Source organism: Stenella coeruleoalba, assembly GCF_951394435.1.
Source record: "Stenella coeruleoalba genome assembly, chromosome: 14".
NCBI classification, from domain to species: domain Eukaryota; kingdom Metazoa; phylum Chordata; class Mammalia; order Artiodactyla; family Delphinidae; genus Stenella; species Stenella coeruleoalba.
The window spans coordinates 68,306,987-68,334,170 of NC_137160.1; the positions used below are offsets into that span (position 1 = coordinate 68,306,987).

The window sequence follows — 27,184 nt, forward strand, 5'->3', positions numbered from 1 at the left end:
TTTATTTATTTATTTTTTTGCAATACGTGGGCCTCTCACAGCTGTGGCCTCTCCCATTGCGGAGCAGAGGCTCCGGACGCGCAGGCTCAGCGGCCGTGGCTCACGGGCCCAGCCGCTCCGTGGCATGTGGGATCTTCCCGGACCGGGGCACGAACCCGTGTCCCCTGCATCGGCAGGCGGACTCTCAACCAGTGTGCCACCAGGGAAGCCCTAGATGGTATAATTGATAAAGAGTGTTTCTGTGGGGGTTGGATCTTCTGAATTACCTTCCATGCAAGTTAGTTTTTGTCTTATATGTGCATTCAGAATAAACAGAAAATTCTTTATGATCTTAATTGCTATTGCTTAATTTGTAATCAGAGTGTCCACTATATGACCCATTCATATACTTTTGAAATAGGAAGAAAAAGCCCTCTCGTTTTTATATGGATGGCCAGATAGACAGCACTTTAAAAATTAGCATATGAATGTTTTGACTATCTCACTTAAGACAGCCTGTCAGTTTGGCAGCTCTGAGCCTGTTATTTCTGTGTCTTCTCTTTTCTCATTTTCATGTTTTGACAAATGAGATTGTACTTTTGACAAGTGATTTGTACTTCATCTAAGGTTTTCAAAGTGTTTTTAATTTATTTATTAAACTATCTTAAAGATCATTTTATCTACCCATTTTTGGGTTAATGTAAGAGTCTCTTTAATATAAATGAAAATAGAAAGTGATAGCACTGGAGTTCTTAAATAAAAAACATTATTGGGCAATAATTATTTTTCAGAATAATTATTGCTTATTTTTCAGAAGGTTATATTTTTTTCTATTAAGCATGTTCAGACTTAGGCCAGGGTGTAATACTGATTTAACGGGAAAAGCCCCTTCTGGCGTTACCTGGGAGAGTGTATCTTTTAGAACTGAATGTATTTACAAGTATCCTTTGGTAAATGAATAAATACCGTGCTGAAAATTTTATTGCAAAAGGAAATTCTATGTATTCTTATCATATAACCAACATTAATTTCACTGATTCATTGAATGAATATTTAATGAGTACTTAATATGTGCTGGGACCTGTTCTAAATACTGGACTTACAGTGGTGAACAATACAGATACCACTCCCTAGACCTTACATTCTGTTGGGTGACATAGTGATCAAATGAGTAAATAATGCAATTTCAAATTGTAATATGTGGCTTGAAGAAAACAAAGCGAAGTAAGAGAGATGTAGTCAATTTGGGGAGGGTAGTTGATTTTGTTCAGGAGGATTTCCCTGAGGACTTATTATTTGAAAAGAGACTTGAATACTGAGAAGGAATATCTATTCTGGAAGAATAGATTTCCAGGCAGACATAACTGCAACTACCAAGGTCATAAAGGAAACATAAGAAGGCAGGTCTAGCCACAGCACAGTTAAGGAAAAGTATTGGGGGGGGGGTGAAAGGGGAAGCTGGGACAAAGTGAGAGAATAGCATTGACATGTATACACTACCAAATGTAAAACAGATAGCTAGTGGGAGGCAGCTGCATAGCACAGGGAGATCAGCTCAGTGCTTTGTGACCACCTAGCGGGGTGGAATAGGGAGGGTGGGAGGGAGGCTTAAGAGGGAGGGGATATGGGGATATATGTATACATATAGCTGCTTCACTTTGTTATACAGCAGAAATTAACACAACACAACATTGTAAAGCAATTATACTCCAATAAAGATGTAAAAAAAAAAAAGTATGGTAAGAGATGAGGGTGAAAGGTAGAGGCTAGATGATGTAGGGAGGGCCTTGTGGGACGTGGTAAAGGCTTTGTTTTTCTATTCTTTGTGCAAAGGGAAGCCTTAAGCAGGTTTCAGACAGGGAACTGCATGATCTGATTCACATTATTGAAAGATCATCCTGGCTACACAGAGAGACTGGATCACAGGAAGCAAATTGAAGCTACTGTAGTAGTCCAGTTGATATTAATGACAACTGTGGCTAAAGAAGAAGGGGTAGAGGTGATGTGAAGTTGTAGGATATGAATTAGAATTTGTAGGTAGAGAGCTGAGGACTTGGTATTGGATTAGATGTTGAGGGCGAGGAAAGGAGCGGAATCAGAGGTAACTGTTTAAAGTTTTTGGCCTGAGCTGCTGGAGGAATAGAGATGCCATTAATTGAGATAAAATAAGACTGAAGAATGACCAGATTCTTGGGGGAAAATCAAGAATTTTGTTGAGATGTCTTAGTGAAGATGTTGAATAGGCAGTTATTTATACAAGTCTGGAGCTCAGAGAGGTAGGAATTTGAGGTATAAATATGGGTGTCATCAATTAAGAGATGGTATTTAGACGCTTGGGACTAGCTGAGATCTGAGGGAGTAATTATAGGCAGAAAAGAGAGCAGAAGACTGTGCCTTGGAGCTCTCCAGCGTACATACATATCTGTTCATGCGTATATATTCATGCAAGAAGAACTTGTGTCCCAATATAAACAAAATCAAATGTGTCTGTGTGAGTCAGCCACGGTTCTTAGTTGCAAGTAACAGAAAACAACTGTGACTTCTAATCAAAAGGTACCTGGATTTCAGCCATAATGGGCCCACAGTAACTGCTGTATCCTGGTTGCCAGAGCTGGAACCACCACTGCGGCTGGATGTTGTATATGGTGATGAGCTCCATGGCACTGATGACCGTAGCAACCGGATGTTTCTGTGGGTCCTGCTAGAGTAAATTCTCTCTGTCATTATTCTTTGAGTCACTTGCTTCACTTTCAAACTTCTGGCAAAAAACTTTGCCAGAGGTATTATGTTTTTATCCCAGCTATCGGGTGGTGGATATCAAGTAATTATCTGACCTCTTTGGTTACTGTCATGAGAGATATTTCCTACATTCCACCAAGACTCGGATAATGGGGAATTCCCCCAAAACAGAGGATGAGAGTTAAGATACCAGGCAGTTCAACAACCATAAACAGGTGTCTATTTGGTGAGTGTGATCCATTTGGTTGCTTATAAATTCATAGCAACAAGTCAGTATAGTGCCTCCAAATGGACCTCAAGAATAATATTTTTTTTCTACTGACTCTTTTCTCAAAGCCTGTTTCCTGCCATAGGATTGAAAAGAGATCTACTTTCCCTGTGTTCCTTTTAAGCATAGCCAGAGAAATATAGCCTCTTTTGGTTAAAAACACACAAGTAAATAAGCCCCCAGTTCAACCATCTTTATTAAGTAAACCTTAATGTATTAAAACACACATGTAATTACTACCCTTGCACATTCAGGATTCCTTTAAGAAGGTTCATAAACCCAAAGCTGTATATTCTGCCCCAAATATCTGACCACTGAATTTACTCCAGATAAATTCTCTAAATTTTAACTAAAGATAACATATGCTGAAGTTTCTCCCAGATTGATAAATTATATAACAGAAAAATTACACATGCCCTATAGCTATGGCTACCTGGTAGAGAGAAGTAACAAGATTGTAGCCCAGAATATTATAGTCCATTGATCTGATCTATATGAGAAAATTGTAACACAGTCATAGTATTCTTAAGATGGAAGATTAGGACTTCCCTGGTGGTGCAGTGGTTAAGAATCTGCCTGCCAATGCAGGGGGCACGGGTTCGAGCCCTGGTCCGGGAAGATACCATATGCCACGGAGCAACTAAGCCTGTTTGCCACAACTACTGAGCCTGTGCTCTAGAGCCTGCGAGCCACAACTGCTGAGCCCATATGCTTAGAGCCTGAGCTCTGCAACAAGAGGAGCCACCGCAATGAGAAGCCTGCGCACTGCAACGAAGAGTAGCCCCTGCTCGCTGCAACTAGAGAAAGCCCACACACAGCAATGAAGACGCAACACAGCCAAAATAAATAAATAAATACATAAAATAAAATTTAAGAAAAAAGATTAATTGCTTACCAAAGAGATAACAAAGTATTTCCAGGCTAGTGCCCATGTCCTTTAATAAGCTTCATTGGAAAATGACTGAATGCTGGACTTCTTCAGTGAGTGCTAGATTTTGTTGTCTTCCTTCAAAGAGTATTGAACTTTGTTCTGCCAGATAGTTAAGTTACTTGTAGATTAAATGTGCTTTTTTCAAGATTTGTTTTTAAGCTTTGTTAGGGTGAGTTTACAGTATATTTTAGTTAACCTCTTCTGTTAAGAAATGACTTTTCTGAGGTCTCTACTGAATGTCCCAGGTATTCCCTCCACTCTGGCTATTGGAACTTGAAAGACTTGCAGCCCTAGAGAGTTCTGATAGTTGTTGTGCTTACAGCTTCCCTTCACTTAGCCTTGTGGAGTTTTGCCCTACATTGGGCAACGTTGTATTCAACCAGAACTCAAGAAGCCCCTGTGTTGATCTCTGGAGCACCTGTCCACGTAGCCCCCTTAGAGTTCATTTTCTCCGTTTCTCTACCCGGAATGTTCCAGCTTCGTTGGCTTCCTCAAACTGAACTCTGTCTCCTCACGACCATTGTGCTCTGCTTAGGATCCCCTTCCTGCTCTGTGGTCCGGAAAGTGCCTCCAGGCAGAAATCCAGGGTGATCATAGGGGTTACCTCATTTGTTTTGCTTCTCTCAAGGTTCATAGTACTGTGTGCATGTTGTTGTCTGAAACAGTACGAAAACAGTGTTTTTCCTGTATTTTATCCAGTTTTCTAGTTACGCCAGGAGAGTAAGCCTGGTCCCAGTTGCTCTGTTATGAACAGAAATCCCATTAGAAAAATGATTTTACCACTGAAACACATAAAGATTAGTTCTGGCAGCTTGTGGCCCTTAATATATAATCAACACAAAATCCATGGTATGATGAAGAAAGAGAAAAAAATTAGGGTTAGCATAGTAAAACAACCACAATAACAACAATGCTAAACATATAACATTATATACAGGTTATATTATATATGTGTATAATTACATATATAGTTTCATACTCCCAACAACCATACTTAGATAGTTGCTATTATTATCTCCATTTTACAGAGTTGGAAATTGAGGTACAGAAAAATGAATTAATCCAGGGTCACACAGCTAGTATATGGTGGATCTAAGGTTTGAACCAGGCATTATTAGCCAAATAAAAATTGCTGCCTCAGGAAACTGGGTAGGTCTCCCACCCATCCCAACTGAGCAGTGAATTATGTTGTATTTTTTTCTTTTTACACCAAAGCTTTATACATGTCACCATTATGTGAATGACCCACAAATCTCTTTATAGCTATAGCTGTAGACATAGATATATATCCTTACCTCCAGACAATCCTTCCACCTACCTACTTTACATTCCTGTGTATCTCTTACCACTACCTCGGACCTATAAGTCTCAAACTAAATTTAGTACCTACCTGTTCTTTCTGTGATCCATATTTTAGTTAGTAGGGTATCTCTTTTTCTAAAAGATGACGAAAAATTTGGGGATCATCTTTAAATACTTCCTTCTCTGTCTCTTTCATGTAACAAGTTCTTAGGACCTGTTCTACTTGTGAAATGTCACTCAAGAAGGGCCTTTTTCCGCTTATGCTGCCCTAATTCAAGACCTCTTCATCCCTTATTGATCTTTTGTAATAGAAACTTATTTGGCCTTCCTGTCTTTATTGTTCTCATATTCTTCCTGTCCTTCACAGTACTTCCAGAGTTAGCATAAAACTCAAATAGATTTTCTAATGCCTTGATTAAAACCCTGTGCTGCTCATCATTGTATTCTAAGTCAGGGATTAATAACAAGGCTTTGGAGTTTGACTCCAATTTCCTTTCTTCTAGCCATGATTCTTTGGGAATTTACTTAACCCTTTAGCCTTAATTTCCTCTCCTGTAAAATGGGCATAATGATAGTTCCTCCTCATAAAGGTGTTAGGAAGAATCAATGAATAAAAAAAATATATAAAAGACTTCAATGCTTAGCACATACTCAACAGATGATAGTTATTATTATTATTGTTAAGGTAATAGCATTCACAGCCCTCTAACCTTAAGTCCACTGTGCCTTCCTTGCCTTGTGTTATATGTGTCAGATCTGTGAGATGACTTGCTAATGTGGCCCATTTTTTCATACGTCCATGTTTTGGCTCATGCTCTTTTCCTTCAGTCTGGCACATTCCTCCCCAAACATTGTCTCAGCTTGTTGAAAGGATACTATGCCACCTCTTCTGTAAAACCTGTCTCTGTTACCACAGTCAGAATTAATTACTCTTTAGGGCTCCCATAGTCTTTTTTTTTTTTTTTGCGGTACGCGGGCCTCTCACTGTTGTGGCCTCTCCCGTTGCGGAGCACAGGCTCCGGACGCGCAGGCTCAGCGGCCATGGCTCACGGGCCCAGCCGCTCCGCGGCATGTGAGATCTTCCCGGACCGGGGCTCAAACCCGTGTCCCTTGCATCGGCAGGCGGACTCTCAACCACTGCGCCACCAGGGAAGCCCAATTATTTCATTCTTTTAGCACTTAGCTTGTGCTAAGAACTTGGGTTCTCAAAGTCAGATGAATGGCAGGATCAGTAGGGTTAGCTGCTATTGTTATTGTTATTTTTATTAGTTGTGTACCTGTCTTCTCCTTCAACCTTACAAGACTGCTCTGTCCTTAAGGGCAAAAATCATCTGATTTATTTTTGTCTCCTTTCACAGTACCTAGTAGAGTCCCTTGTATAGAATGAGTACTCAGTCAATATGTGTTGAATTTACAGGATTGGGCTTCAGCCTGTCTGACACTGTCTGATAGAGTGGAAGGAAGTGAGGTGGATAAAGTTAGAGGTGATTTTTCCTGGATGTTGTAGAACAGTTTACTTCCCAAGGAATGGGAGCATGGTTCTACATCTACTTTGCTGTGTGGCAGAATTCTTATGCAACAGGTTATTTTAGTTTTCTTTTTTTAGCAAAGCAAGACCTTTAATATTCTGAAAGCACCCAATTGTGTGAAATATCACTAATGAGGCCAAATTTTTTGGTCTCAAATATGCTTCCACTTTTGTCCCTTTATTTCCTAATATCTCTTTAAATACTTGAAAATAATTTAGAGGTCTTTGGAAAAATTAATGTATTTTCCAAATACTGTTTTACATTGAGTTTAATATTCTAAAACCCAATAAATGTAAATAACTATGAAACTAGCTTTTCTGGGCATTTACCCTGTGATCAATGTCAGACATATCACTCCTTAGGAAATCTTGAAGAAATTCACAACAATGAAAAAAGGTGTGTTTTCTCCATTCATTTCCTCTTTCTTGCTTTTGTTCAGATTTGAATAGACAAGAAGTTATTGAGGAAAATACTGCTTTAATAGACTGTTTTACAGTATCTCCCTTTAGGGAAGTGATTTGCAAAGTGCTATGTTTAAAAATGGAGTGGTACAAACGCCTTTTAGTAGCTGCATATCTGAGAAACTGTGTTCTTACTGTTGACATTGTATCTTTGAAACAATAAGCTAAATTACAGCATTTTGAGCTGTGTTAGCTTGGTGCCTCTATATAAATAATTTCTAAGGGAGAAAGTATACTGGTATAATAGTAATTCTATAAACATTTCAGATATAATTACCAAGTCAGTTTGGCATAAGCAAAATAAATAAACAAAGGCACAAAGAAAAAAGCAAGATGATTTAATATAGTATTCATATTTACAGGCTTCTAGGTAATGGTCTTCTTTCAAGTGTACCTACTAAATGAAAGCTGAAACACTCACCAGTCAGCAGGGAAAGAAATGCCATATAAATAAGTGACCCAAAGGAAATATACCTAAAAAATTGAAAACCAGTTTAAAACTTCACTTTGAAGTCTTAGATTATGTCGAAACATAAATATATTTCCTCTGTTTCCTTTGTTACAGTCCACTGTTCTCAGAATCCCTCTCCCCCAATTTAAGTAACTTTGTCTTTTATTAAGTCCAACAACATCTGAGCATGGGAGATTGCTCTTCAGTCCACAGACCATGCGTGGTATGCATATGGATTCACAGATGCCCTCAAAAAACCACCCCATAGATTAGGAACCATGTAGGTCTCTTAATTTACATATGGGAAAGTGAAGCCTTGAGTGGTTAAATCAACAGTCACAAATTATGACTTGCAGATGGAATTTAGACCTACAGGCATGTTTTGTTTGGCCTGTTAGGATGCTTTAAAACTTTTGAGCAAACAATTAAAATCAGGAAAATTTTAGCTTCTCATGAAAATTTAGAGGATCTGGCACTGTTGGACTGATATTCCTGTATGACATCAATTGACTAGCATTATGTAGCATGTAGCAATTCCCTCTTTTACATGATTTATCTTTCTCCAGATTTACAATCCTTACAATTCCCTTTTATCTTACACCTGACTCTGTTTCATTTATTCATGTCATCTGCCTTGCCCTTCTGATAATTTTTGTTGTATAGCAAGTTAGAGGCAGAGTAAAAAATAAAAACTTTTATCTTGACCTCTAAGCAATTGTAGGTTCCTGCCCCCATCACTCAGGCGTTGGTTTTTAAGCCTTGGGTTCTAGTCCTTCCATTACCATTGACTTGCTGGGTGGCATTGAAGGGGTCAGTTAACTCCTGTGAATTTCAGTTTTGATATCTATCATATCTGTCAAATTATCATTATAAGCATTTTAATTATGCACATAATTTAAAAATCCAAAGGTTTATATACAAAACAGCCTCATAAAATCATGGTTAATATTTTGTTATATTAGATTGCTTAAAAATGCTGCTTCAGTCATGCCTCTTGACTACTCTTAGTACCTTTAATGCCCTGCATCCTACAGGATAAAGTCCAAATTTCTTTGCCTTACAGTGTTCCCTACCATTTGGTTCCAACATACCTTGCCAAAGTATCTTTTACTTTATATGGAATGGAATGGAATGGAATTTCCCTCATTCATCATTCAATCTCTACCCTCCCTTCATTCTTTTATCCCATAAATATTGAACACGTCTGCTGTGCCAGGCACTATGCTGGGCACTGAGGATTACAAAGCTGAACAAGACAGAGTTTCTGCCTCTAATGTTCTCATTCTTAAGCCTTATATTTTAGGCAGGTCAATATATTTTGTATCTTGAATACATCTTGTATGGGCTTGCCTCCTTTGCTCACACTATTCTCCCTTTTCTTTTTCTTTCATTATTTCACTCAACAAATATTTAATGATTGCTTATTGTATCAGGCACTGTTCACTGGGTGTTGATATTATACAGAGTAAAGTCCCTGCTCCCTTGGAATTTATATTCTTGGGGATATAAGACATTTAATAAATAAAATATATGTCATAAAGGCTATGAAGTAAATGTAGCAGGGTAAGGAAGATAGAAGGTAACAGTCATAGTGCTATTATTTTAGAAGGAATGATGAGAGACAGCCTTTCTAATATGATATTTGAACTGAAGGAACTAAGGGAGGGATCCAAGAGGGTATCTGGAGGAAGGGTGATTCAGGCAGAGGGTGCAACACATATATGCTTGATATATTTAAGGGACAGTGAGGTGGCCAGTATGGCAGGGGCTGAGAAAGGGAGTGGAAGAGGGGTAAGAGATGAGTTCTGAGAGGTAGACGGGTCCAGATCCTGAAGAACGTTACTGCCTGTGGTAAGGACCTTGGCTTTTGGCTCTAGAATGAGTTGTATCTCCTCTGTATAGCTCAGTGGTAGAGCATTTGACTGAATTTCTACTTCAGATTCCTTTGTGACACCTTCCTTGACCATCCCTGTTTACAATGGTTTCTCCTTCCATCTCCTGGAATGCTACTTACCACGTAATTCATTTGTTCAACTGACCAACGCAACGTCTGATTGTCCTCTTATAGGTCTTCAGCTCTGTCCTAACTTCTTTGTAACTTCCTCTAGCATAGGGACTTAGTTTTATACCTTTCTATCCTACATGATGTTTTGCACCTAGTTGGGACTTAATATATGTTTGTTTTGTGAGGCTCCAGCCTCAGATAGCAGCAGTAAGAATTTGAAAGCAATGTTTAAGAAAGAAGTGAAAGGCCTTCGTGATAGATTAGACATAGGAATGATGTTAATTAAGGTTTTAGTTTGTGATCCTGGAAGAATGACAGTGCTATGGACAGATATAGGAAAGCTGGGAAGAGAAACTGATTTGGGGGTAGATTGATGAATTTAGTTTGGAATTTATTGAACTTCCATGTTAGTAGGATATCCAAGTTAAGCTGTGCAGAATGATTTGGATATGTTAGGACATATACAGAGTATTGGTGTTATTTGTGACTGCTGCCTGCAGTATGTAATTTCAAGAGCAGGGATAGCCTCTTACTCATATTTCTAGCATCTGGAACAGGGGCTGGCAAATAATAGGTGCTTGAATCATAGGCACTTCATAGTTTTATTGAGCAGAGAGGTAATAAGGTTGGTGTGTAGCTATTATGCATATCATGGCTTAACTATATTTGTTAATATTATTATTTTTTAAAAGACAATGATTTCACCATTGAATTTCAGATTCTCAGTCTTAGAAAAAAATCTCAAAAGTAATTTGTTTTAGTTAACTGTTTTGGGTATTTTAATGACATTTACAATATATCTGATATAGTTAGTGTCCAATCTGCTTATAATCATCCACATCAGCCAGTCCTGCCAATGCATTATAGAACTCTGACATTAATAAGTTAAATATTGTTGAAACAATGGAGTGATGGTACATCAGTTGCTATTATTATGTTCATCAGTTAGTATTCTAGTAGCTTACACTACCCATCAATTCCCAGCTATCAAAGTAGCCTCATGGTGAGAGAAGAATTACTAAACATGTTGGATGACAAATAATAGAATTACATTGTATTTGGAGATGTGTCTCCTTAAATAGGATGGAATCATTTTTATAGAAGCTGAATGAAATTCAATCTTGATAGCAATATTTTTATAATAATAAAATTAGTGCTAAATTTAGAGAAGCAGAGTCTATTCTTGATTAAAATTTTTATTTTGTCAGATATCTTAAATCTTTTTCCTTCAAGTCACACTTTTAGATTATATAGCTTTTTGTCTAGAAACCTTTTCTATTCCTTTTTTCTCTCGATATAACTCACAAATCTAGATCTTTTGGAATGGTTTCCTTATTCCGTAGGTCTATTCTGGCTCTGATTCCTTGGGGGCTGTTAGGTGCCTCTGAAACTGTGTGCTTACTTTTTGCTTTGGAACAGATGTCGTGGCACTAAGACCCAGAAACCATTTGCTCTGTGTGGCTGGAGCTGGGCAGGCTGTGCTCACACTGAAGGGAAGGAAGTCATTAGTGCAGACTGAGCTGTGGAGTTGGGTTCTTGCAGGATTTCCTTCCAGCCTTTCCCCACTAAGGTTCTTGGGAATTAAAAAAAAAAAAAAAAAAATCTAAACACACAAACCAAGTTTTCCTATTTACAGTGTTCAGGGAAGGTAGGCATTTCGGGAAGGGCAGATCCTTTCCCCAAGCTATCCAAGAAAGAAGAGAAAACAGCGTAAAGAAGCTCTGATTACAGATCTTTGGAATTTTCTTTGCTAAATTTTACAAACGAGAAATACACCCAGAATTTTGGGAATTGCTCCAGGCTGCGCGTGAGGGTTTGATTGCTTGTCTAATCTTTTTTTGAGAAGAGGAGAATTCGCCAAAAGGGGTTTGGATGGCAGGAGCCCGGCTGGGTTCGTGCAGCAGCTTGCGTTCTCCCTCTTTTCTCTGAGGGAGGGTCTTTGCAGCCGGCTTGGAGACCCCCTGCCGCAGGCTCTTTTTGCTGGCGCTGGCCTGAGGGGAAAATGCTCCGCTCTGGCAGGAGTACGCTGGTTGCTGCTGGGACTTCCTAGCCCCGTGGGAAGTGTGTTCGTGGTTTGGGGATACTTTTCATTGAACTGAAGGCGAAAAGACTGGACTCTCCTGGGCTCTTTCCCTTCGCAGTGAATATGGGAAAGAATTAGGGGGTGGGAGGGAGGCAGCATGACTTGCAGTCGCCGCTGCCCTGCATCTGTCCCCAGCCCCCAGCCAGCATCTTGATGTTCCACGTATCGGCTGTACAAATATGATGAAATGGCAGCCCCGGAAGAAGGTAAGTGTCCCGGAGTGGGGACGGGGCCCTGATGCCCGACCCAGGGAGGGGTGACAGGGGGCGGTTGCCCTCGGGTCCCTCCACTCCTTCCGTAGTTTGCTGGACGGGCAGGTCCAAGTAGCTCTGTCCCTGTAGGGACTTACACCAGTCCCTTAGGGACGGGTTACCAAGTCTGATCTGCGTCCATTGCCCTCTTAAGTTTTTCCTTCTTGGTATGCCCAGACTCTTCAGGGGTGACAGCTCAGAAACATCCCTTTGCCTTAGAAGCCCGGTGGAGCCAGCCACACGATTAGCTTTGCAGGAGCCAGCCAAGAGCTGCCAGGGTCTAAGGACTCGGTGGCGCCTCGTCTACGGGGAGCCATTTGGGGTTGTATTCCCGACACATTCCAGTGTCCCCGCAGGTGGGTGTTGTAGCACCTACTTCCCCAAGGGGTTAATAGGCTCTGAGCCGCTGGCAGCCGCTTCCCCAGGGCCCCGCTGGGGGGCGAGCATCCCTAGCACAACCGCCCAGCAGCTGGTTCCTGGGCAGCAGGGGCCGCGGGGCCTCCAGCCTGAGCTCCTGGGGCCGGGCCGGCCGGGCCTTCTGCCCGCGGGGCTCCCGGGCGGCTGCGTGGGCCCGCGCGAGTGCACGCGCCGGCCATTGTCACGGGTGTGTGTCTGTGCGTGGCAGCGTGCACGGGCGTGTGTGCATCGATCGTGGGGAAGAGGGGGAGGGGGCACTTTGCTTTTTGCGAGATTATTTCCTAATATGGCTCCTTTGTTGAGAACTCAAGAAAAAAAAAATCCAGTGGTTCTATCAAAATAAATTGCTATTGGTCCCAGAAATAACGTTTCTAAATGTGGGACTGGTCGCTACCCCAGGACGTTCAGGGAGAAAGACAGCTTTCTTCAAGTTGTTGGCGGCTGTAGCTTTGGCTAGGGCTCCCTTTTGCTAACTTGTCTGACTGGCGCTGTTAGGTGAACCCAGTGGTTCACTGCGTAGCAGGACTTTTCCCCCCACTTCAAATACCTCATTTGGCCGTGTTTTTTATTGACATTCTTTTGAAGGAAAACAGCGAACTGAACGTGCTGTGCCTCTCCCCAGCCATGACCTGTCTCTGTTAGCAGCTGCCTGGTGTTTTACTTGAACTAGCTAAACTGACTCTTTCTTTGTGGCATGATGTGTGATACCATGTTTTACATCAGAGCTGAAATAGAAATCATGTGTGAAATGCATGAGAAGATATTGTGCATTTGTTTTATTGCTAGAAAATCTAACAAACCCTGCTTCAGTACAGCCTGGTGAATTGAAAGGTTTTCTTTGATATCTAATTTGCTATTTGAAACGAAGTCATTTCTACTGCATTCTGAAGTCAGAATCTCTCATATATTAGTTCTCATAGAGCTTCTTTCAGTGATATTGGTTTCATGTGTTTTAGTTAAGAGATCCATGCGTCTCTCCCTACCACCCATAAAAATCAGAGTTAGGATGAGGAAAACCCATAGAAGAAACCATATAATTAAGAAATTTAAACAGATTCTGTGTATTCCTAGAGCCCTCCCCCCAATTTCTTCTATATTTGTAAATTGCATATTTGTGAGTACTTTTAAGATGTCTGCAAACTATACATTCATAAATGTCTGTTTTTTCTATTTTACCCAATATGCAGTAACTCATGTGGTTATGTCTGTGGAAACCCCTCTGGGTACTGGTATTGCTTGAACCACGGAAGTATTATTCTTGGCAGTCAGGTGGATTTCTGGACTCTGGAAGATTCTATTTCAAGTGTTAGGATTCACTCTGCAGTATTTACTCACTCTGTGATGCTTAAATTGCTATACCAGAAGGTTGTGTTTATTCACTGCATTCATAATCCCAAATCATCATGTTATCAGATATAATTCTGCAAAGTTCATAGAAGATTAAAAATTAAGCTGAGCCATTAAGTACTGTGTGATTATTTGGTGGTGGCTTGAGAACAATTCTTCCTTCTACATTGGAAACGGAAGCTTCCTTGGAAGAATATTCAACTCCTGTAGGGCACCAATAAGTGTTTACAAAGATTAGGTTTATTTTTTTACTCTTGCAAGAATACTCACATGATCAGATCATTGCTGTGGTTTCTGGCTGGGTCTGCTAACACATTTGTAGTGGTACAGTCACATGCTATGTGTTTTGTCAAACTGTTTCATAAAAACCATTTATACCACAGATGAAAAGTGATACTACATTGATGTGATTTTAACAAAGCTAAGAAGATCATCCATAGAATGCTGCCCCAAGCAGCATTTGCTATAACTGGGCTTCATGGCTAGGATTGATGGTAACTTGCTATCATGGTGCCCTGTCAGCCACTACCAGTGCTGGCTTTTGTAAATTCTGGGCTCACTATGAGAGAATGACCATAGGTTCTAGGTTTCTTTGTTTCTAACTGAGCATGCAGCTGGGGTACATGATTGAAGGGGAGTCCTTTACTCTTCTTTCCTCTGCTTATTTGCTGGGTTTAACTAAATACTAAAATTCAAGATGTGGGCTCTGGAGTATTCAATTAGGGTCTGCTACCTTTTTCACAAAGAAACCACCAGAACACGATTAATCATGTTACACTCTTAGGACCAGTGAGGAGCTTAGTTAGCCATAGCTTTGCTCCCTCCTTCCTGGATACTACCACCAAGATGCTCTTCTTCCTTCCCCTTCCTGAAGAAACAGTGATTTTTATCTACCTCTGAATTCCTGGAGCATTTAGAATCTATGCCCTTTTAGGCTGATTGTCCTTTACTGATAGTAAACTCTTTTAATCTTAGCCTCTCAATTATTCTTCAAGCTCTTTAAGTTTAGGAACCACGTTTCACACCTCTTTTTTGGTGGCAGGGATAATATAGTTACTCAGTAAATATTTATTTGATGTAAAAGTAAATAAGAACTATTGCTTTGTAAAACTTGTATTTATTTTTAGGGTGGTATGATCTTTAAATGTAAAAAGGTTCAGAATGTTTCAGTTGACTCATAGGTATTAGACTGTAGTGGATTATTAAAGAAAACCAGAATATTTTGGCACTCACTTCTAATCTTTTGTAGACAACTTCAGGGAGGGGACAGCTACACTTTCCACACAGGCTCCTGTGGCAGTCATTGTTAAGACACACTATCAGTCTCCGGATCCAGTATCATGATCCTTTTATTAACATAACCTTATTGGCCTGGCAAAATATACTTTCCCATGTTCTCACGTTAATAGGCTATCATGCAGCACGTTATTTTTATCTTGTATTTGCAGAAATGATAGTAATTAAAATGCTCATCTCATAGGAACATGTTTGTTTACAATTCTGAAGTGATTTTTGCTCTTTAAAATCCACGGATTAGTATCAGATAACACTGTGTAAATAAGACTGTAGTCAAAACCTTCAGGAAAACTGCTGCTGATTGGATTTTTTCATTCCTTATCTAATGTTATTTTACTGTTCACACATAATAAAAGATCATTAATAGGAATATGTCATATAAGCTACATTAATTATGTCATTTGAGAATCATATGATGTATTTATCTTGTTCTACTTGTCACATTAATATAATGTGAATCTGGCTTCTTAAATGACTTCTCTGATAGAGCTTCATTTATTTCAAAGCTCACTAATAAGGATTGTGTCCTGTAAATTTGTGTCTCAGAATAGCTTACTGCTTTTACAAAAGAGTGTATTCAAATCCCTGAACTTTTTCTATGATAAAGCATTTTGTTTCTGGATTAGAAAGCTAAGTCTCAAATTTTAATACAGCTATACCAAATTACTTAGTTACCTGCCTAAATGCTGTGCTAGTTGATATTATTATATTATTCATTTTGGACCACAGTTTGTTTATAGTATAAAATTAGACTTAAAAATAAGCATTGTGGACAAAAGAAGTTTTAAAGAGAAGTCTTAGAAATTTCATGATAAAGGTCTTTCTGCAGATCCGTCTATATACCATTCCCAGATCAGTGCAATCTAGAGACCCAGGTTTTGGTTCTGGCAGTTCCCATGACTTGTGTCCTTGGGCATGTCATTTAATCTTTCACATCTGACTCCCCACTGTTATAGTTTAGCGCCTCATTGTCATTTGCTGGATCTATTGCAAATGGCATCCTAATGATTTTTCTTTTTCTTGTCTCTTTTTTCCTCTAATTTTCCCTTCTTATTCCTTCTAGAGTAATTGTTTAAAGAAACACATGTATTTATTCACCTTCTTAAAACTCTGCCATGTCTCTCCATTGTCTAGTAGATGTCTCCAAAGTGGGGTGAACACACCTTGGGCTAGGGAGTGTGCAAGAAAATGACTGGGTTATGGGGAAATACGAGGACTTCTGTTTTTGTGGTTTTTTTTTTTTTGCAGTACGCGGGCCTCTCAGTGTTGTGGCCTCTCCTGTTGCAGAGCACAGGCTCCGAACGCGCAGGCTCAGCGGCTATGGCTCACGGGCCTAGCCGCTCCGTGGCATGTGGGATCTTCCCGGACCGGGGCACAAACCCATGTCCCCTGCATCGACAGGCGGACTCTCAACCACTGCGCCACCAGGGAAGCCCATATTTTTGTGTATTTTTTAATCTAAAAGAATAAGAAATAAATTAAGCTGTACTCTCAATACAGTTTGCCACTCTTCCCTTGTTTGTTTGGGAGCCACAAGGGGTTCTTAGTGGTGCCCTCTCATTGTTCATGCCAGTCATTCGTTCACCTTCAGTGTGCTGTGGTGTACTTAGTTTCTATCATAAAAGATCTTGCCTTAAGTGATTAATTTTATTAAAGAGGAGAAGAAAACAGAAGAATGTAGTGTAGGTTATATAGTATAGTGATGAAGAGGATGGGCTCTGAAGCTAGACTGCCTGGGTTTGAATTCCAGTACAGCCTCTTAGTAGCTGCATAGCCAAGTTATTTAGCCTCTCTGTACTTCAGATGTCTCATCTATTTAATACGAGTGGCCACCTAGCTCTTGGTGTGACTTTGAAGATATAATGTAAAATGCTTACAAGGAGTGTCTGGCACATAAAATGTGCTTGCTACACTTTTCCTGTTAGTATGATGGTACCCTGTAATCTAGCTGGACACAGCTTACCGGGCTTCTGTGCATTTGTACATACTTCTTCCTTTGCATAGAATGTCTTCTTATACTCTTCTTAACTTGCTTCCTTTTGTCACTGGTCATACCTTAAGAACTAATTCAATCTTCTCCTCCTTAGTGAATCTTTCTACGTAATGGCTGGGTATAGTTGGCCACACCCTCCTTTGACCATACTTGTATGAGCCATAGTCATAGCTCTGTACTGTAACTGTCAGTATGTCTGCCTCTATCAGTGTAAGGTTGAGGGCACAGGCACAGAGTAGGAACTGAAAGAGTGAATATTTGAAAAAATGCAACATTTATGGAATATGATGGTCAGTGATCTTCAACCAGCTGGCAAGATTCTCTGACTTGCCAGTTATTGGAAATGCCTAACTTGCAAGTTTATCTCTTTTTCTTACCCTCTCAGAACACCATATTGACTATGAGTCAGGGTGATTCATTAAAGGGATAATCTTAACTCCTTACCTATTAAAAATAAAGTCCCAGTTATGAGGTGATGGCTGCACAACATTGTGTGTGTGCTGAATGCAACTGAATTGTACACTTCAAAATGGTTAATTTTATGTTGTATGAACTTTACCTCAAATGAAAAAAAGGGGGGAAAAGTTACAGTTATTTGTGATACATCTCACAGCTGGATCACAGGATACAAGTGCAGCAATACCATGGTTGTAAACCACTGGAGTAAATCTTTATTCCCTTCAGCCCGAAATATTTTGGATCTTGTAAAACTGGTAGGGAATGGTCATCTATAGAAAACTACTTCCAGGGACATTTGAGAAGCTGGGAATAGTTGATAGACTTGATACGAAGTGAAAGAAGTCAATGATGAGGAAATCTGATTTGGCACGTTTACTGTTCAGGAGCTAGCCAGTAAACATTGCCATTGTGAGAGGCTACAGAGTTGAACTGGCCCAACTTCAAGAAAAGACGCCAGCAGCCACCTTCATTTTGCTGGTCAGTCACAGTGGTGACATGCTGTGGAAAACACAGCGGAAGCAAGAGAAAACCTGAAATCCCAGCTGGCCTTGTCAGCTTTAACTTCCACAGCGAATTCATTATATCATTAATAACAATGTATGTCTCAGCTTTAAGACTTTGCTTTTTATTGATGTGCTAAAACCATGCAGTTTCATTGAAAGCTATAAAAATTATATCATTCAACTGACATTTTTAGGATATATATGACGCTTTTGTCCTGTACTTTCTTGTTAGTGCCCCCTTTTAGATTTTTGTAGCTAAGAGGCGTATTCTCACATGATTGAGCCCTTTAACTATATTCCTTTTTTCAGCACACTTTGTTATTTATTCTGTTAGAGCGTTTTGTCTTCGTTATTTTGAGTATTCTATTCTTTTACCATATATCATAAGGAAAAACATAAAATTGTATCCTTTGGCTTACACTTTCTGTGTAATAAACTTAACATTTCTGGAAAAAGTACCTGAAATAAACTTGATGTCAGCTGTCAAAGCTGCACATAAGCTTTCTGCTGGTAGACGTCTCTCAGTTTGGACTATCAAAGGACTGAAATTTCTATAGCTTACGTCTGGTTATGTAAGCCAGTGTCCATTCATGAATGCACTTATATTTCCAGCATTATTTACTTTGTGGGAGGTAATATTTTGGATTTACATCAAGTTGGAAGACAGGCTCGTGGAAACACAGATTTTTGAGGTAGTTCTGAGTTGGAGAGCAGTTACCATTTGGAATAGGGACAAAGTGGAGTTGGGAGCCAGGAGCTTATTGCGGGAACTCATTGTGTTTGGATATATACTCTCCTAAACACACAATATTCGTAGACTTGAACCTAGAAAGATAATAGTGGGAGTAGAGAAGGAAGAAACCTTCAAGGAAACTTTGTTGTACATCCTGGGATAACTTATGTCCTATATTGACAAAACAACATTTATTATCAATAGATAAGAAATTGGGATTTTAAAATTGATAAATGATTCCTTATTTTGACATGTCCAATGTAGGCGTTCCTTGTTTTAAGGAAGATCAAAATACAATATTTGAATCTGAAAACAAACTGAATGCCAACTTGTTTGATATAACTAAAAACTTTGAATGTCCATTATATTTATCTGGTTCATTACGTAATTGCTCTGACAATTAATTGTTAAGCGTATTTTATATTTTAAATATTTATAAATGAACATAATGGAAATGCACACACTCATTTTCAGGATTATGTTAAATTGTGGTTATCTGTGAAAAGCTGAAATGCTTAAGCCCAGATCTGTCAGATATTTTTGGAAACGTGTTTGCAGAGTTGAGATTCTCAGGCATAAATAAATAAGATTATTATGTTTCTGAGAAGTAGAAAGAAAATGTCATAGTGAGTGATGGTGGACCCATGATCATTTTGGTGGACTTTGGGTCTTTATTACTTAATAATTAGTTTTTTCCAACAGAGGGTGGGCTAGAGAAATAAAAGATAAATGCAAACTACTTTATTGTTAATAATTTTGGTAAATATATTAGGTTGAACCATGTGAAACTGCTGATGTTTCACCATCTTTTACCTACAAAACTAGAAATTTACTTTGGTTCAATTAGTATTGGGGGGTTAGGAATGGTGGTGATAAATATTGAAATTAAGACTAAAATGTATTTGAGGGATTAGTTATGAATTTTAATATTCTGTAGTCACCATGGTTTTTATGGAAAATCACTATGCTAATATTTATCTGTGGTGTTCTTGTGAATTTCTTGTTAACTCAAACTTAATTCATTAACTGCCAGCCCTTGTTAAATTTCAACCATTTTTTAATGTGAAATTTTCTAAAATATATAACACATTTTCTATCTTCTTAAACAGAAGGCACTAAGCTTCTCCTGATTACTCAGGATTATTATCACAAACATGAATTACTCTACTTGGGCATAATGCAGCACTACTATAGGAGCTTTTAAGGAACGTAGAATTATTTGTTCCTATACTGACTGACCCCAGATTGTTCTTTTGTGTCTTTTAAAATATTTTTGGGACTTCCCTGGTGGTAAAGTGGTTAAGAATCCACCTGCCAGTGCAGGGGACATGGGTTTGATCCCTGGTCTGGGAAGATCCCACATGCCGCGGGGCAACTAAGCCCATGCGCCACAACTAAGCCCGTGCTCTAGAGCCTGCGAGCCACAACTACTGAGCCCGCACGCCTATTGGAGCCTGCGTGCCTAGGGCCCGTGCTCTGCAGTAAGAGAAGCCACCGCAATGAGAAGCCCGCACACTGCAATAAAGAGTAACCCCCGCTCACCGCAACTAGAGAAAGCCTGCGCACAGCAACAAAGAACCAATGCAGCCAAAAATAAATAAATAAATAACTTATTTAAAAAGAAATACTTTTATGATGTCTTTGTGTGGTTTTTACCTTTCTTTCCATGTTGCCCAAAGTAATGCTGCTGTCATGTGCCTACTTCTTGCAATTCTGTTTTATGTATTTGTTTCCTATCTGTGGTGGGTGAGAAGTTCAGCTAACTGAGCCTTAGCTTGTGACTGAGATGAAAGTAAGTAGACTCTGAATGAATGAGGGTTTCTCTTATGAGTGTATGAACTTTAGAGTATGAACTGTGACTTTCTATTTTGACTACTTAAAGGGTTTTTTTTTTTTAATACTTTCTGGTTTTAGGCTATGTTTTAGATGTTTAAGATGGTTAATAAATGACTTTAAAAAAATTATTTTGGAGGGCAGACAGCAGAAGCAAGAAGAACTACAATCCTGCAGCCTGTGGAACAAAAACCACATTCACAGGAAGACAAGATGAAAAGGCAGAGGGCTATGTACCAAATGAAGGAACAAGATAAAACCCCAGAAAAACAACTAAATGAAGTGGAATAGGCAACCTTCCAGAAAAAGAATTCAGAATAATGATAGTGAAGATGATCTGGGACCTCGGAGAAACAATGGAGGCAAAGATCGAGAAGATGAAAGAAATGTTTAACAAAGACCTAGAATAATTAAAGAACAAACAGCAATGAACAATACAATAACTGAAATGAAAACTACACTAGAAGGAATCAATAGCAGAATAACTGAGGCAGAAGAACGGATAAGTGACCTGGAAGACAGAGTGGTAGAATTCACTGCTGCAGAACAGAAAAAAGAAAAAAGAATGAAAAGAAATTAAGACAGCCTAAGAGACCTCTGGGACAACATTAAATGCAACAGCATTCGCATTGTAGGGGTCCCAGAAGGAGAAGAGAGAGAGAAAGGACCAGAGAAAATATTAGAAGAGATTATAGTCAAAAACTTCCCTAACATGGGAAAGGAAATAGCCACCCAGGTCCACGAAGCGCAGTGACTCCCATACAGGATAAACCCAAGGAGAAACACGCTGAGACACATAGTAACCAAATTGGCAAAAATTAAAGACAAAGAAAAATTATTGAAAGCAGCAAGGGAAAAACAACAAATAACATATAAGGGAACACCCATAAGGTTAACAGCTGATTTCTCAGCAGAAACTCTACAAGCCATAAGGGAGTGGCATGATATACTTAAAGTGATGAAAGGAAAGAACCTACAACCAAGATTACTCTACCCGGCAAGGATCTCATTCAGATTTGACAGAGAAATAAAAAGCTTTACAGACAAGCAAAAGGTAAGAGAATTTAGCACCACCAAACCAGCTCTACAACAAATGCTAAAGGAACTTCTCTAAGTGGGAAATGCAAGAGAAGAAAAGGACCTACAAAAACAAATGCAAAACAATTAAGAAAATGGTCATAGGAACATACATATCAATAATTACCTTAAACGTGATTGGATTAAATGCTCCAACGAAAAGACACAGGCTTGCTGAATGGATACAAAAACAAGACCCATGGGCTTCCCTGGTGGCGCAGTGGTTGAGAGTCCGCCTGCCGATGCAGGGGACATGGGTTCGTGCCCCAGTCCGGGAAGATCTCACATGCTGCGGAGCGGCTGGGCCTGTGAGCCATGGCCGCTGAGCCTGAACGTCTGGAGCCTGTGCTCCGCAACGGGAGAAGCCACAACAGTAAGAGGCCTGCGTACTTCCAAAACAAAAAAACCAAAAATAAACCAAGACCCATATATATGCTGCCTACAAGAGACCTACTTCAGACCTAGGGACACATACAGACTGAAAGTGAGGGGATGGAAAAAGATATTCCATGCAAATGGAAATCAAAAGAAAGCTGGAGTAGCAATACTCATATCAGATAAAATAGACTTTAAAATAAAAATGTTACAAGAGATAAGGAAGGACACTACATAATGATCACGGGATCAATCCAAGAAGAAGATATAACAATTATAAATATATTTGCACCCAACATAGGAGCACCTGAATACATAAGGCAACTGCTAACAGCTATAAAAGAGGAAATTGACAGTAACACAATAATAGTGGGGGACTTTAACACCTCACTTACACCAATGGACAGATCATCCAAACAGAAAATTAGTAAGGAAACAGAAGCTTTAAATGACACAATAGACCAGATAGATTTAATTGATATTTGTAGGACATCCCATTCAAAAACAGCAGATAACACTTTCTTCTCAAGTGCGCATGGAACATTCTCCAGGATAGATCACATCTTGGGTCACAAATCAAGCCTCAGTAAATTTAAGAAAATTGAAATCATATCAAGCATCTTTTCTGACCACAATGCTATGAGATTAGAAATGAATTACAGGGAAAAGAACGTAAAAAACACAAACACATGAGGGCTAAGCAGTACGTTAGTAAATAACAAAGAGATCAGTGAAGAAATCAAAGAGGAAATCAAGAAACACCTAGAGGCAAATGAAAACAAAAACACGAGAATCCAAAACCTATGGGATGCAACAAAAGCAGTTGTAAGACGGAAGTTTATAGCTATACAAGCCAACCTTAAGAAACAAGAAAAATCTCAAATAAACAATCTAACCTTACACCTAAAGGAACTAGAGAAGGAAGAACACACAAAACCCAAAGTTAGCAGAAGGAAAGAAACCATAATGATCAGAGCAGAAATAAATGAAATAGAAACAAAGAAAACAACAGCAAAGAATAATAAAACTAACAGCTGGTTCTCGGAGAAGATAAACAAAATTGATAAACCATTAGCCAGACTCATCAAGAAAAAGAGGGAGAAGACTCAAATCAATAAAATTAGAAATGAAAAAGGAGAAGTTACAACAGACACCGCAGAAATACAAAGCATCCTAAGAGACTACTACCAGCAACTCTATGCCAATAAAGTGGACAACCTGGAAGAAACAGACAAATTCTTAGAAAGGTATAACCTTCCAAGACTGAACCAGGAAGAAATAGAAAATATGAACAGACCAGTCAGAAGTAATGAAATTGAAATTGTGATTAAAAATCCTCCAACAAACAAAAGTCCAGGACCAGATGGCTTCACAGGTGAATTCTATCAAACATTTAGAGAAGAACTAACACCCATCCTTTTCAAACTCTTCCAAAAAATTGCAGAGGAAGGAACACTCCCAAACTCATTTTATGAGGCCACCATCACCCTTATACCAAAACCAGACAAAGATACTACAAAAAAAGAAAATTACAGACCAATATCACTGATGAATATAGATGCAAAAATCCTCAACAAAATACTAGCAAACAGAATCCAACAACACATTAAAAGGATCATATACCATGATGAAGTGGGATTTATCCCAGGGATGCAAGGATTCTTCAATATACGCAAATCAATCAATGTGTTACACCATATTAACAAATTGAAAAAGAAAAACCATATGATCATCTCAATAGATGCAGAAAATGCTTTTGACAAAATTCAACACCCATTTATGATAAAAGCTCCGGAAATTGGGCATAGAGGGAACCTACCTCAACATAATAAAGGCCATTTACGAGAAACCCACAGCAAAGATCATTCTCAATGGTGAAAAACTGAACGCATTTCCTGTAAGATCAGGAACAAGACAAGAATGTCCACTCTCACCACTATTATTCAACATAGTTTTGGAAGTCCTAGCCACGGCAATCAGAGAAGAAAAAGAAATTAAAGGAATACAAATTGGAAAAGAAGAAGTAAAACTGTCACTGTTTGCAGATGACATGATACTATACATAGAGAATCCTAAAGATGCCACCAGAAAACTACTAGAGCTAATCAATGAATTTGGTAAAGTTGCGGGATACTAAATTAATGCACAGAAATCTCTTGCATTCTTATACATTAATGATGAAAAATCTGAAAGAGAAATTAAGGAAACACTCCCATTTACCATTGCAACAAAAAGAATAAAATACCTAGGAATAAACCTACCTAGGGAGACAAAAGACCTGTATGCAGAAAACTATAAGACACTGGTGAAAGAAATTAAAGATGATACCAAGAGATGGAGGGATATACCGTGTTCTTGGATTGGAAGAATCAATACTGTGAAAATGACTATACTACCCAAAGCAATCTACAGATTGAATGCAATCCCTATCAAATTACCAATGGCATTTTTTACAGAACTAGAACAAAAAATCTTAAAATTTGTTTGGAGACACAAAAGACCCCGAATAGCCAAAGCAGTCTTGAGGGAAAAAAATGGAGCTGGAGGAATCAGACTCCCTGGCTTCAGACTATACTACAAAGCTATAGTAATGAAGACAATATGGTACTGGCACAAAAACAGAAACATAGATCAATGGAACAAGATAGAAAACTCAGAGATAAACCCACACACCTGTGGTCAACTAATCTATGACAAAGGAAGCAAGGATATACAATGGAGAAAAGACAGTCTCTTCAGTAAGTGGTGCTGGGAAAACTGGACAACGACATGTAAAAGAATGAAATTAGAACACTCCCTAACACCATACACAAAGATAAACTCAAAATAAATTAGAGACCTAAATGTAAGACCACACACTATAAAACTCTTAGAGGAAAACATAGGAAGAACACTCTTTGATATAAATCACAGCAAGATCTTTTTTGATCCACCTCCTAGAGTAATGGAAATAAATACAAAAATAAACAAATGGGACCTAGTGAAACTTTAAAGCTTTTGCACAGCACAGGAAACCATAAACAAGACGAAAAGACAACCCTCAGAATGGGAGAAAATATTTGCAAACGAATCAACGGAGAAAGGATTAATCTCCAAAATATATAAACAGCTCATGCAGCTCAATATTAAAAAAGCAAACAACCCAATCCAAAAATGGGCCGAAGACCTAAATAGACATTTCTCCAAAGAAGACATACAGATGGCCAAGAAGCACATGAAAAGCTCCTCAACATCACTAATTATTAGAGAAATGCAGATCAAAACTACAATGAGGTATCACCTCACACCAGTCAGAATGGGCTTCATGAGAAAATCTACAAAGAACAAATGCTGGAGAGGGTGTGGAGAAAAGGGAACCCTCTTGCACTGTTGGTACGAATGTAAACCGATACAGCCACTATGGAGAACAGTATGGAGGTTCCTTAAAAAACTAAAAACAGAATTACCATGTGATCCAGTAATCCCACTACTGGGCATATACCGAGAGAAAACCACAATTCAAAAAGACACATGCACCCCAATGTTCATTGCAGCACTGTTTACAATAGCCAGGTCATGGAAGCAACCTAAATGCCCATCGACAGACGAATGGATAAAGAAGATGTGGTACATATATACAATGGAGTATTACTCAGCCATAAAAAGAATAAAATTGGGTCATTTGTTGGGCCGTGGATGGATCTAGAGACTGTCATACAGAGTGAAGTAGTTCAGAAAGAGAAAAACAAATATCGTATATTAACGCATACATGTGCAACGTAGAAAAATGGTACAGATGAACTGGTTTGCAGGGCAGAAATTGAGACACAGTTATAGAGAACAAATGTATGGACACCAAGGGGGGAAAGCAGCGGTGGGGTGGGGTGGTGGTGTGATGAATTGGGCGATTGGGATTGACATGTATACACTGATGTGTATAAAATTGATGACTAATAAGAACCTGCTGTATTAAAAAAATTATTTTATTTATTGATTTTTGGGTGCATTTGGTCTTCATTTCTGGGTGCAGGCTTTCTCTAGTTGTGGGGAGTGGGGGCTACTCTTCGTTGCAGTGCATGGGCTTCTAATTTCGGTGGCTTCTCTTTATGCAGAGGATGGGCTCTAGGCATGTGGGCTTCAGTAGTTGTGGCACCCGGGCTCAGTAGTTATGGCTAGTGGGTTCTAGAGTGCCGGCTCAGTAGTTGTGGCGCTTGGGCTCAGTTGCTCTGCGGCACGTGGGATCTTCCCGGACCAGGGCTTGAACGTGTGTCCCCTGCACTGGCAGGTGGATTCTTAAGCACTGCGCCACCAGAGAAGCCCAATAAATGACCTTTTGATAAGTGAGATATTTATTATGCTATTGATTACTGAATGTTAGTTACATTTGAGGGTGCTTGGTCACAGGGACTGAAAACGTTCTGAATGATTTGATAAATACCACTCCGGTTTTTCCTTTTCTGACTTTGCTTTAGTATGTGACTTGGCATTTCTTTTCAATAACTTGTTCAAATATATACACATAATAATCAACTATTGTAGAGGGAACTAGTATTAGTAGTTTATGTGAAGGGTAGATTTGTATATCTTAGGGATTATAGCTGATTGCCTATGAGAAGAAATGACCAAGGAATATGGGGTTTATTTAAATATTAATTAGTTATATATTGATTAACTAAAACATTATCTCTTCAGCTACATAAATATTAATTTTAAACAACCCTTTTTGTTTTAGCATAGGCTCTTGCTTGTCAACATTTATAATACTGAGACTAAAACATTTTTTAGAAATGAGAGGAACTTTAAGGAGCATTTAATTTTACAGATTAGGAAGTGGAGTACCAGTAGGGTAAGCTGGCTCCCTCAGAATCATGTAGCTATTCAGAGGCTGGTGATAGACCTGGGTACTCTAAGGAGAGGGCCATATCCACTGGGCTGTACTGCTTCTATCTTTTCTCTAGGAATTCAGAATCTAGGGTGGGGCTTGTTTTGTAAAAAAAAGACAGTTATATAGATGATATATTCTGAAGACACAAGAAATCTATTTACTTTCAGACACCTTTTCTGTGACTTATTTTCCTAAAATTCTTTCGTGCCAATGCTTTAAAAATCTGTAGTAAAATGCAAATATGACAGTAGCATTTGTTTGCTGTCTGTTAGCTTTGCTGCTCTGTCA

At 39.0% G+C, this 27,184-nt stretch overlaps 1 protein-coding gene across 5 annotated transcripts in view; it reads left to right on the forward strand.

Moving 5' to 3' along the window:
- The window catches only part of TTC28 (tetratricopeptide repeat domain 28), a 594,505-nt gene that overhangs the window by 175,939 nt on the left and 391,382 nt on the right, over window positions 1-27,184 (forward strand). The window contains exon 1 of one of the 5 annotated variants that reach the window (XM_079943482.1): window positions 7,128-11,954. The exons of the other annotated variants lie outside the window; for them this stretch is intronic. Within the exon in view, the coding sequence (XP_079799608.1) occupies window positions 11,928-11,954 (27 nt within the window). The 5' untranslated portion in view covers window positions 7,128-11,927. Of the gene's footprint in view, window positions 1-7,127; window positions 11,955-27,184 lie in introns of those variants that run through there. 5 annotated transcript variants of the gene reach the window in all.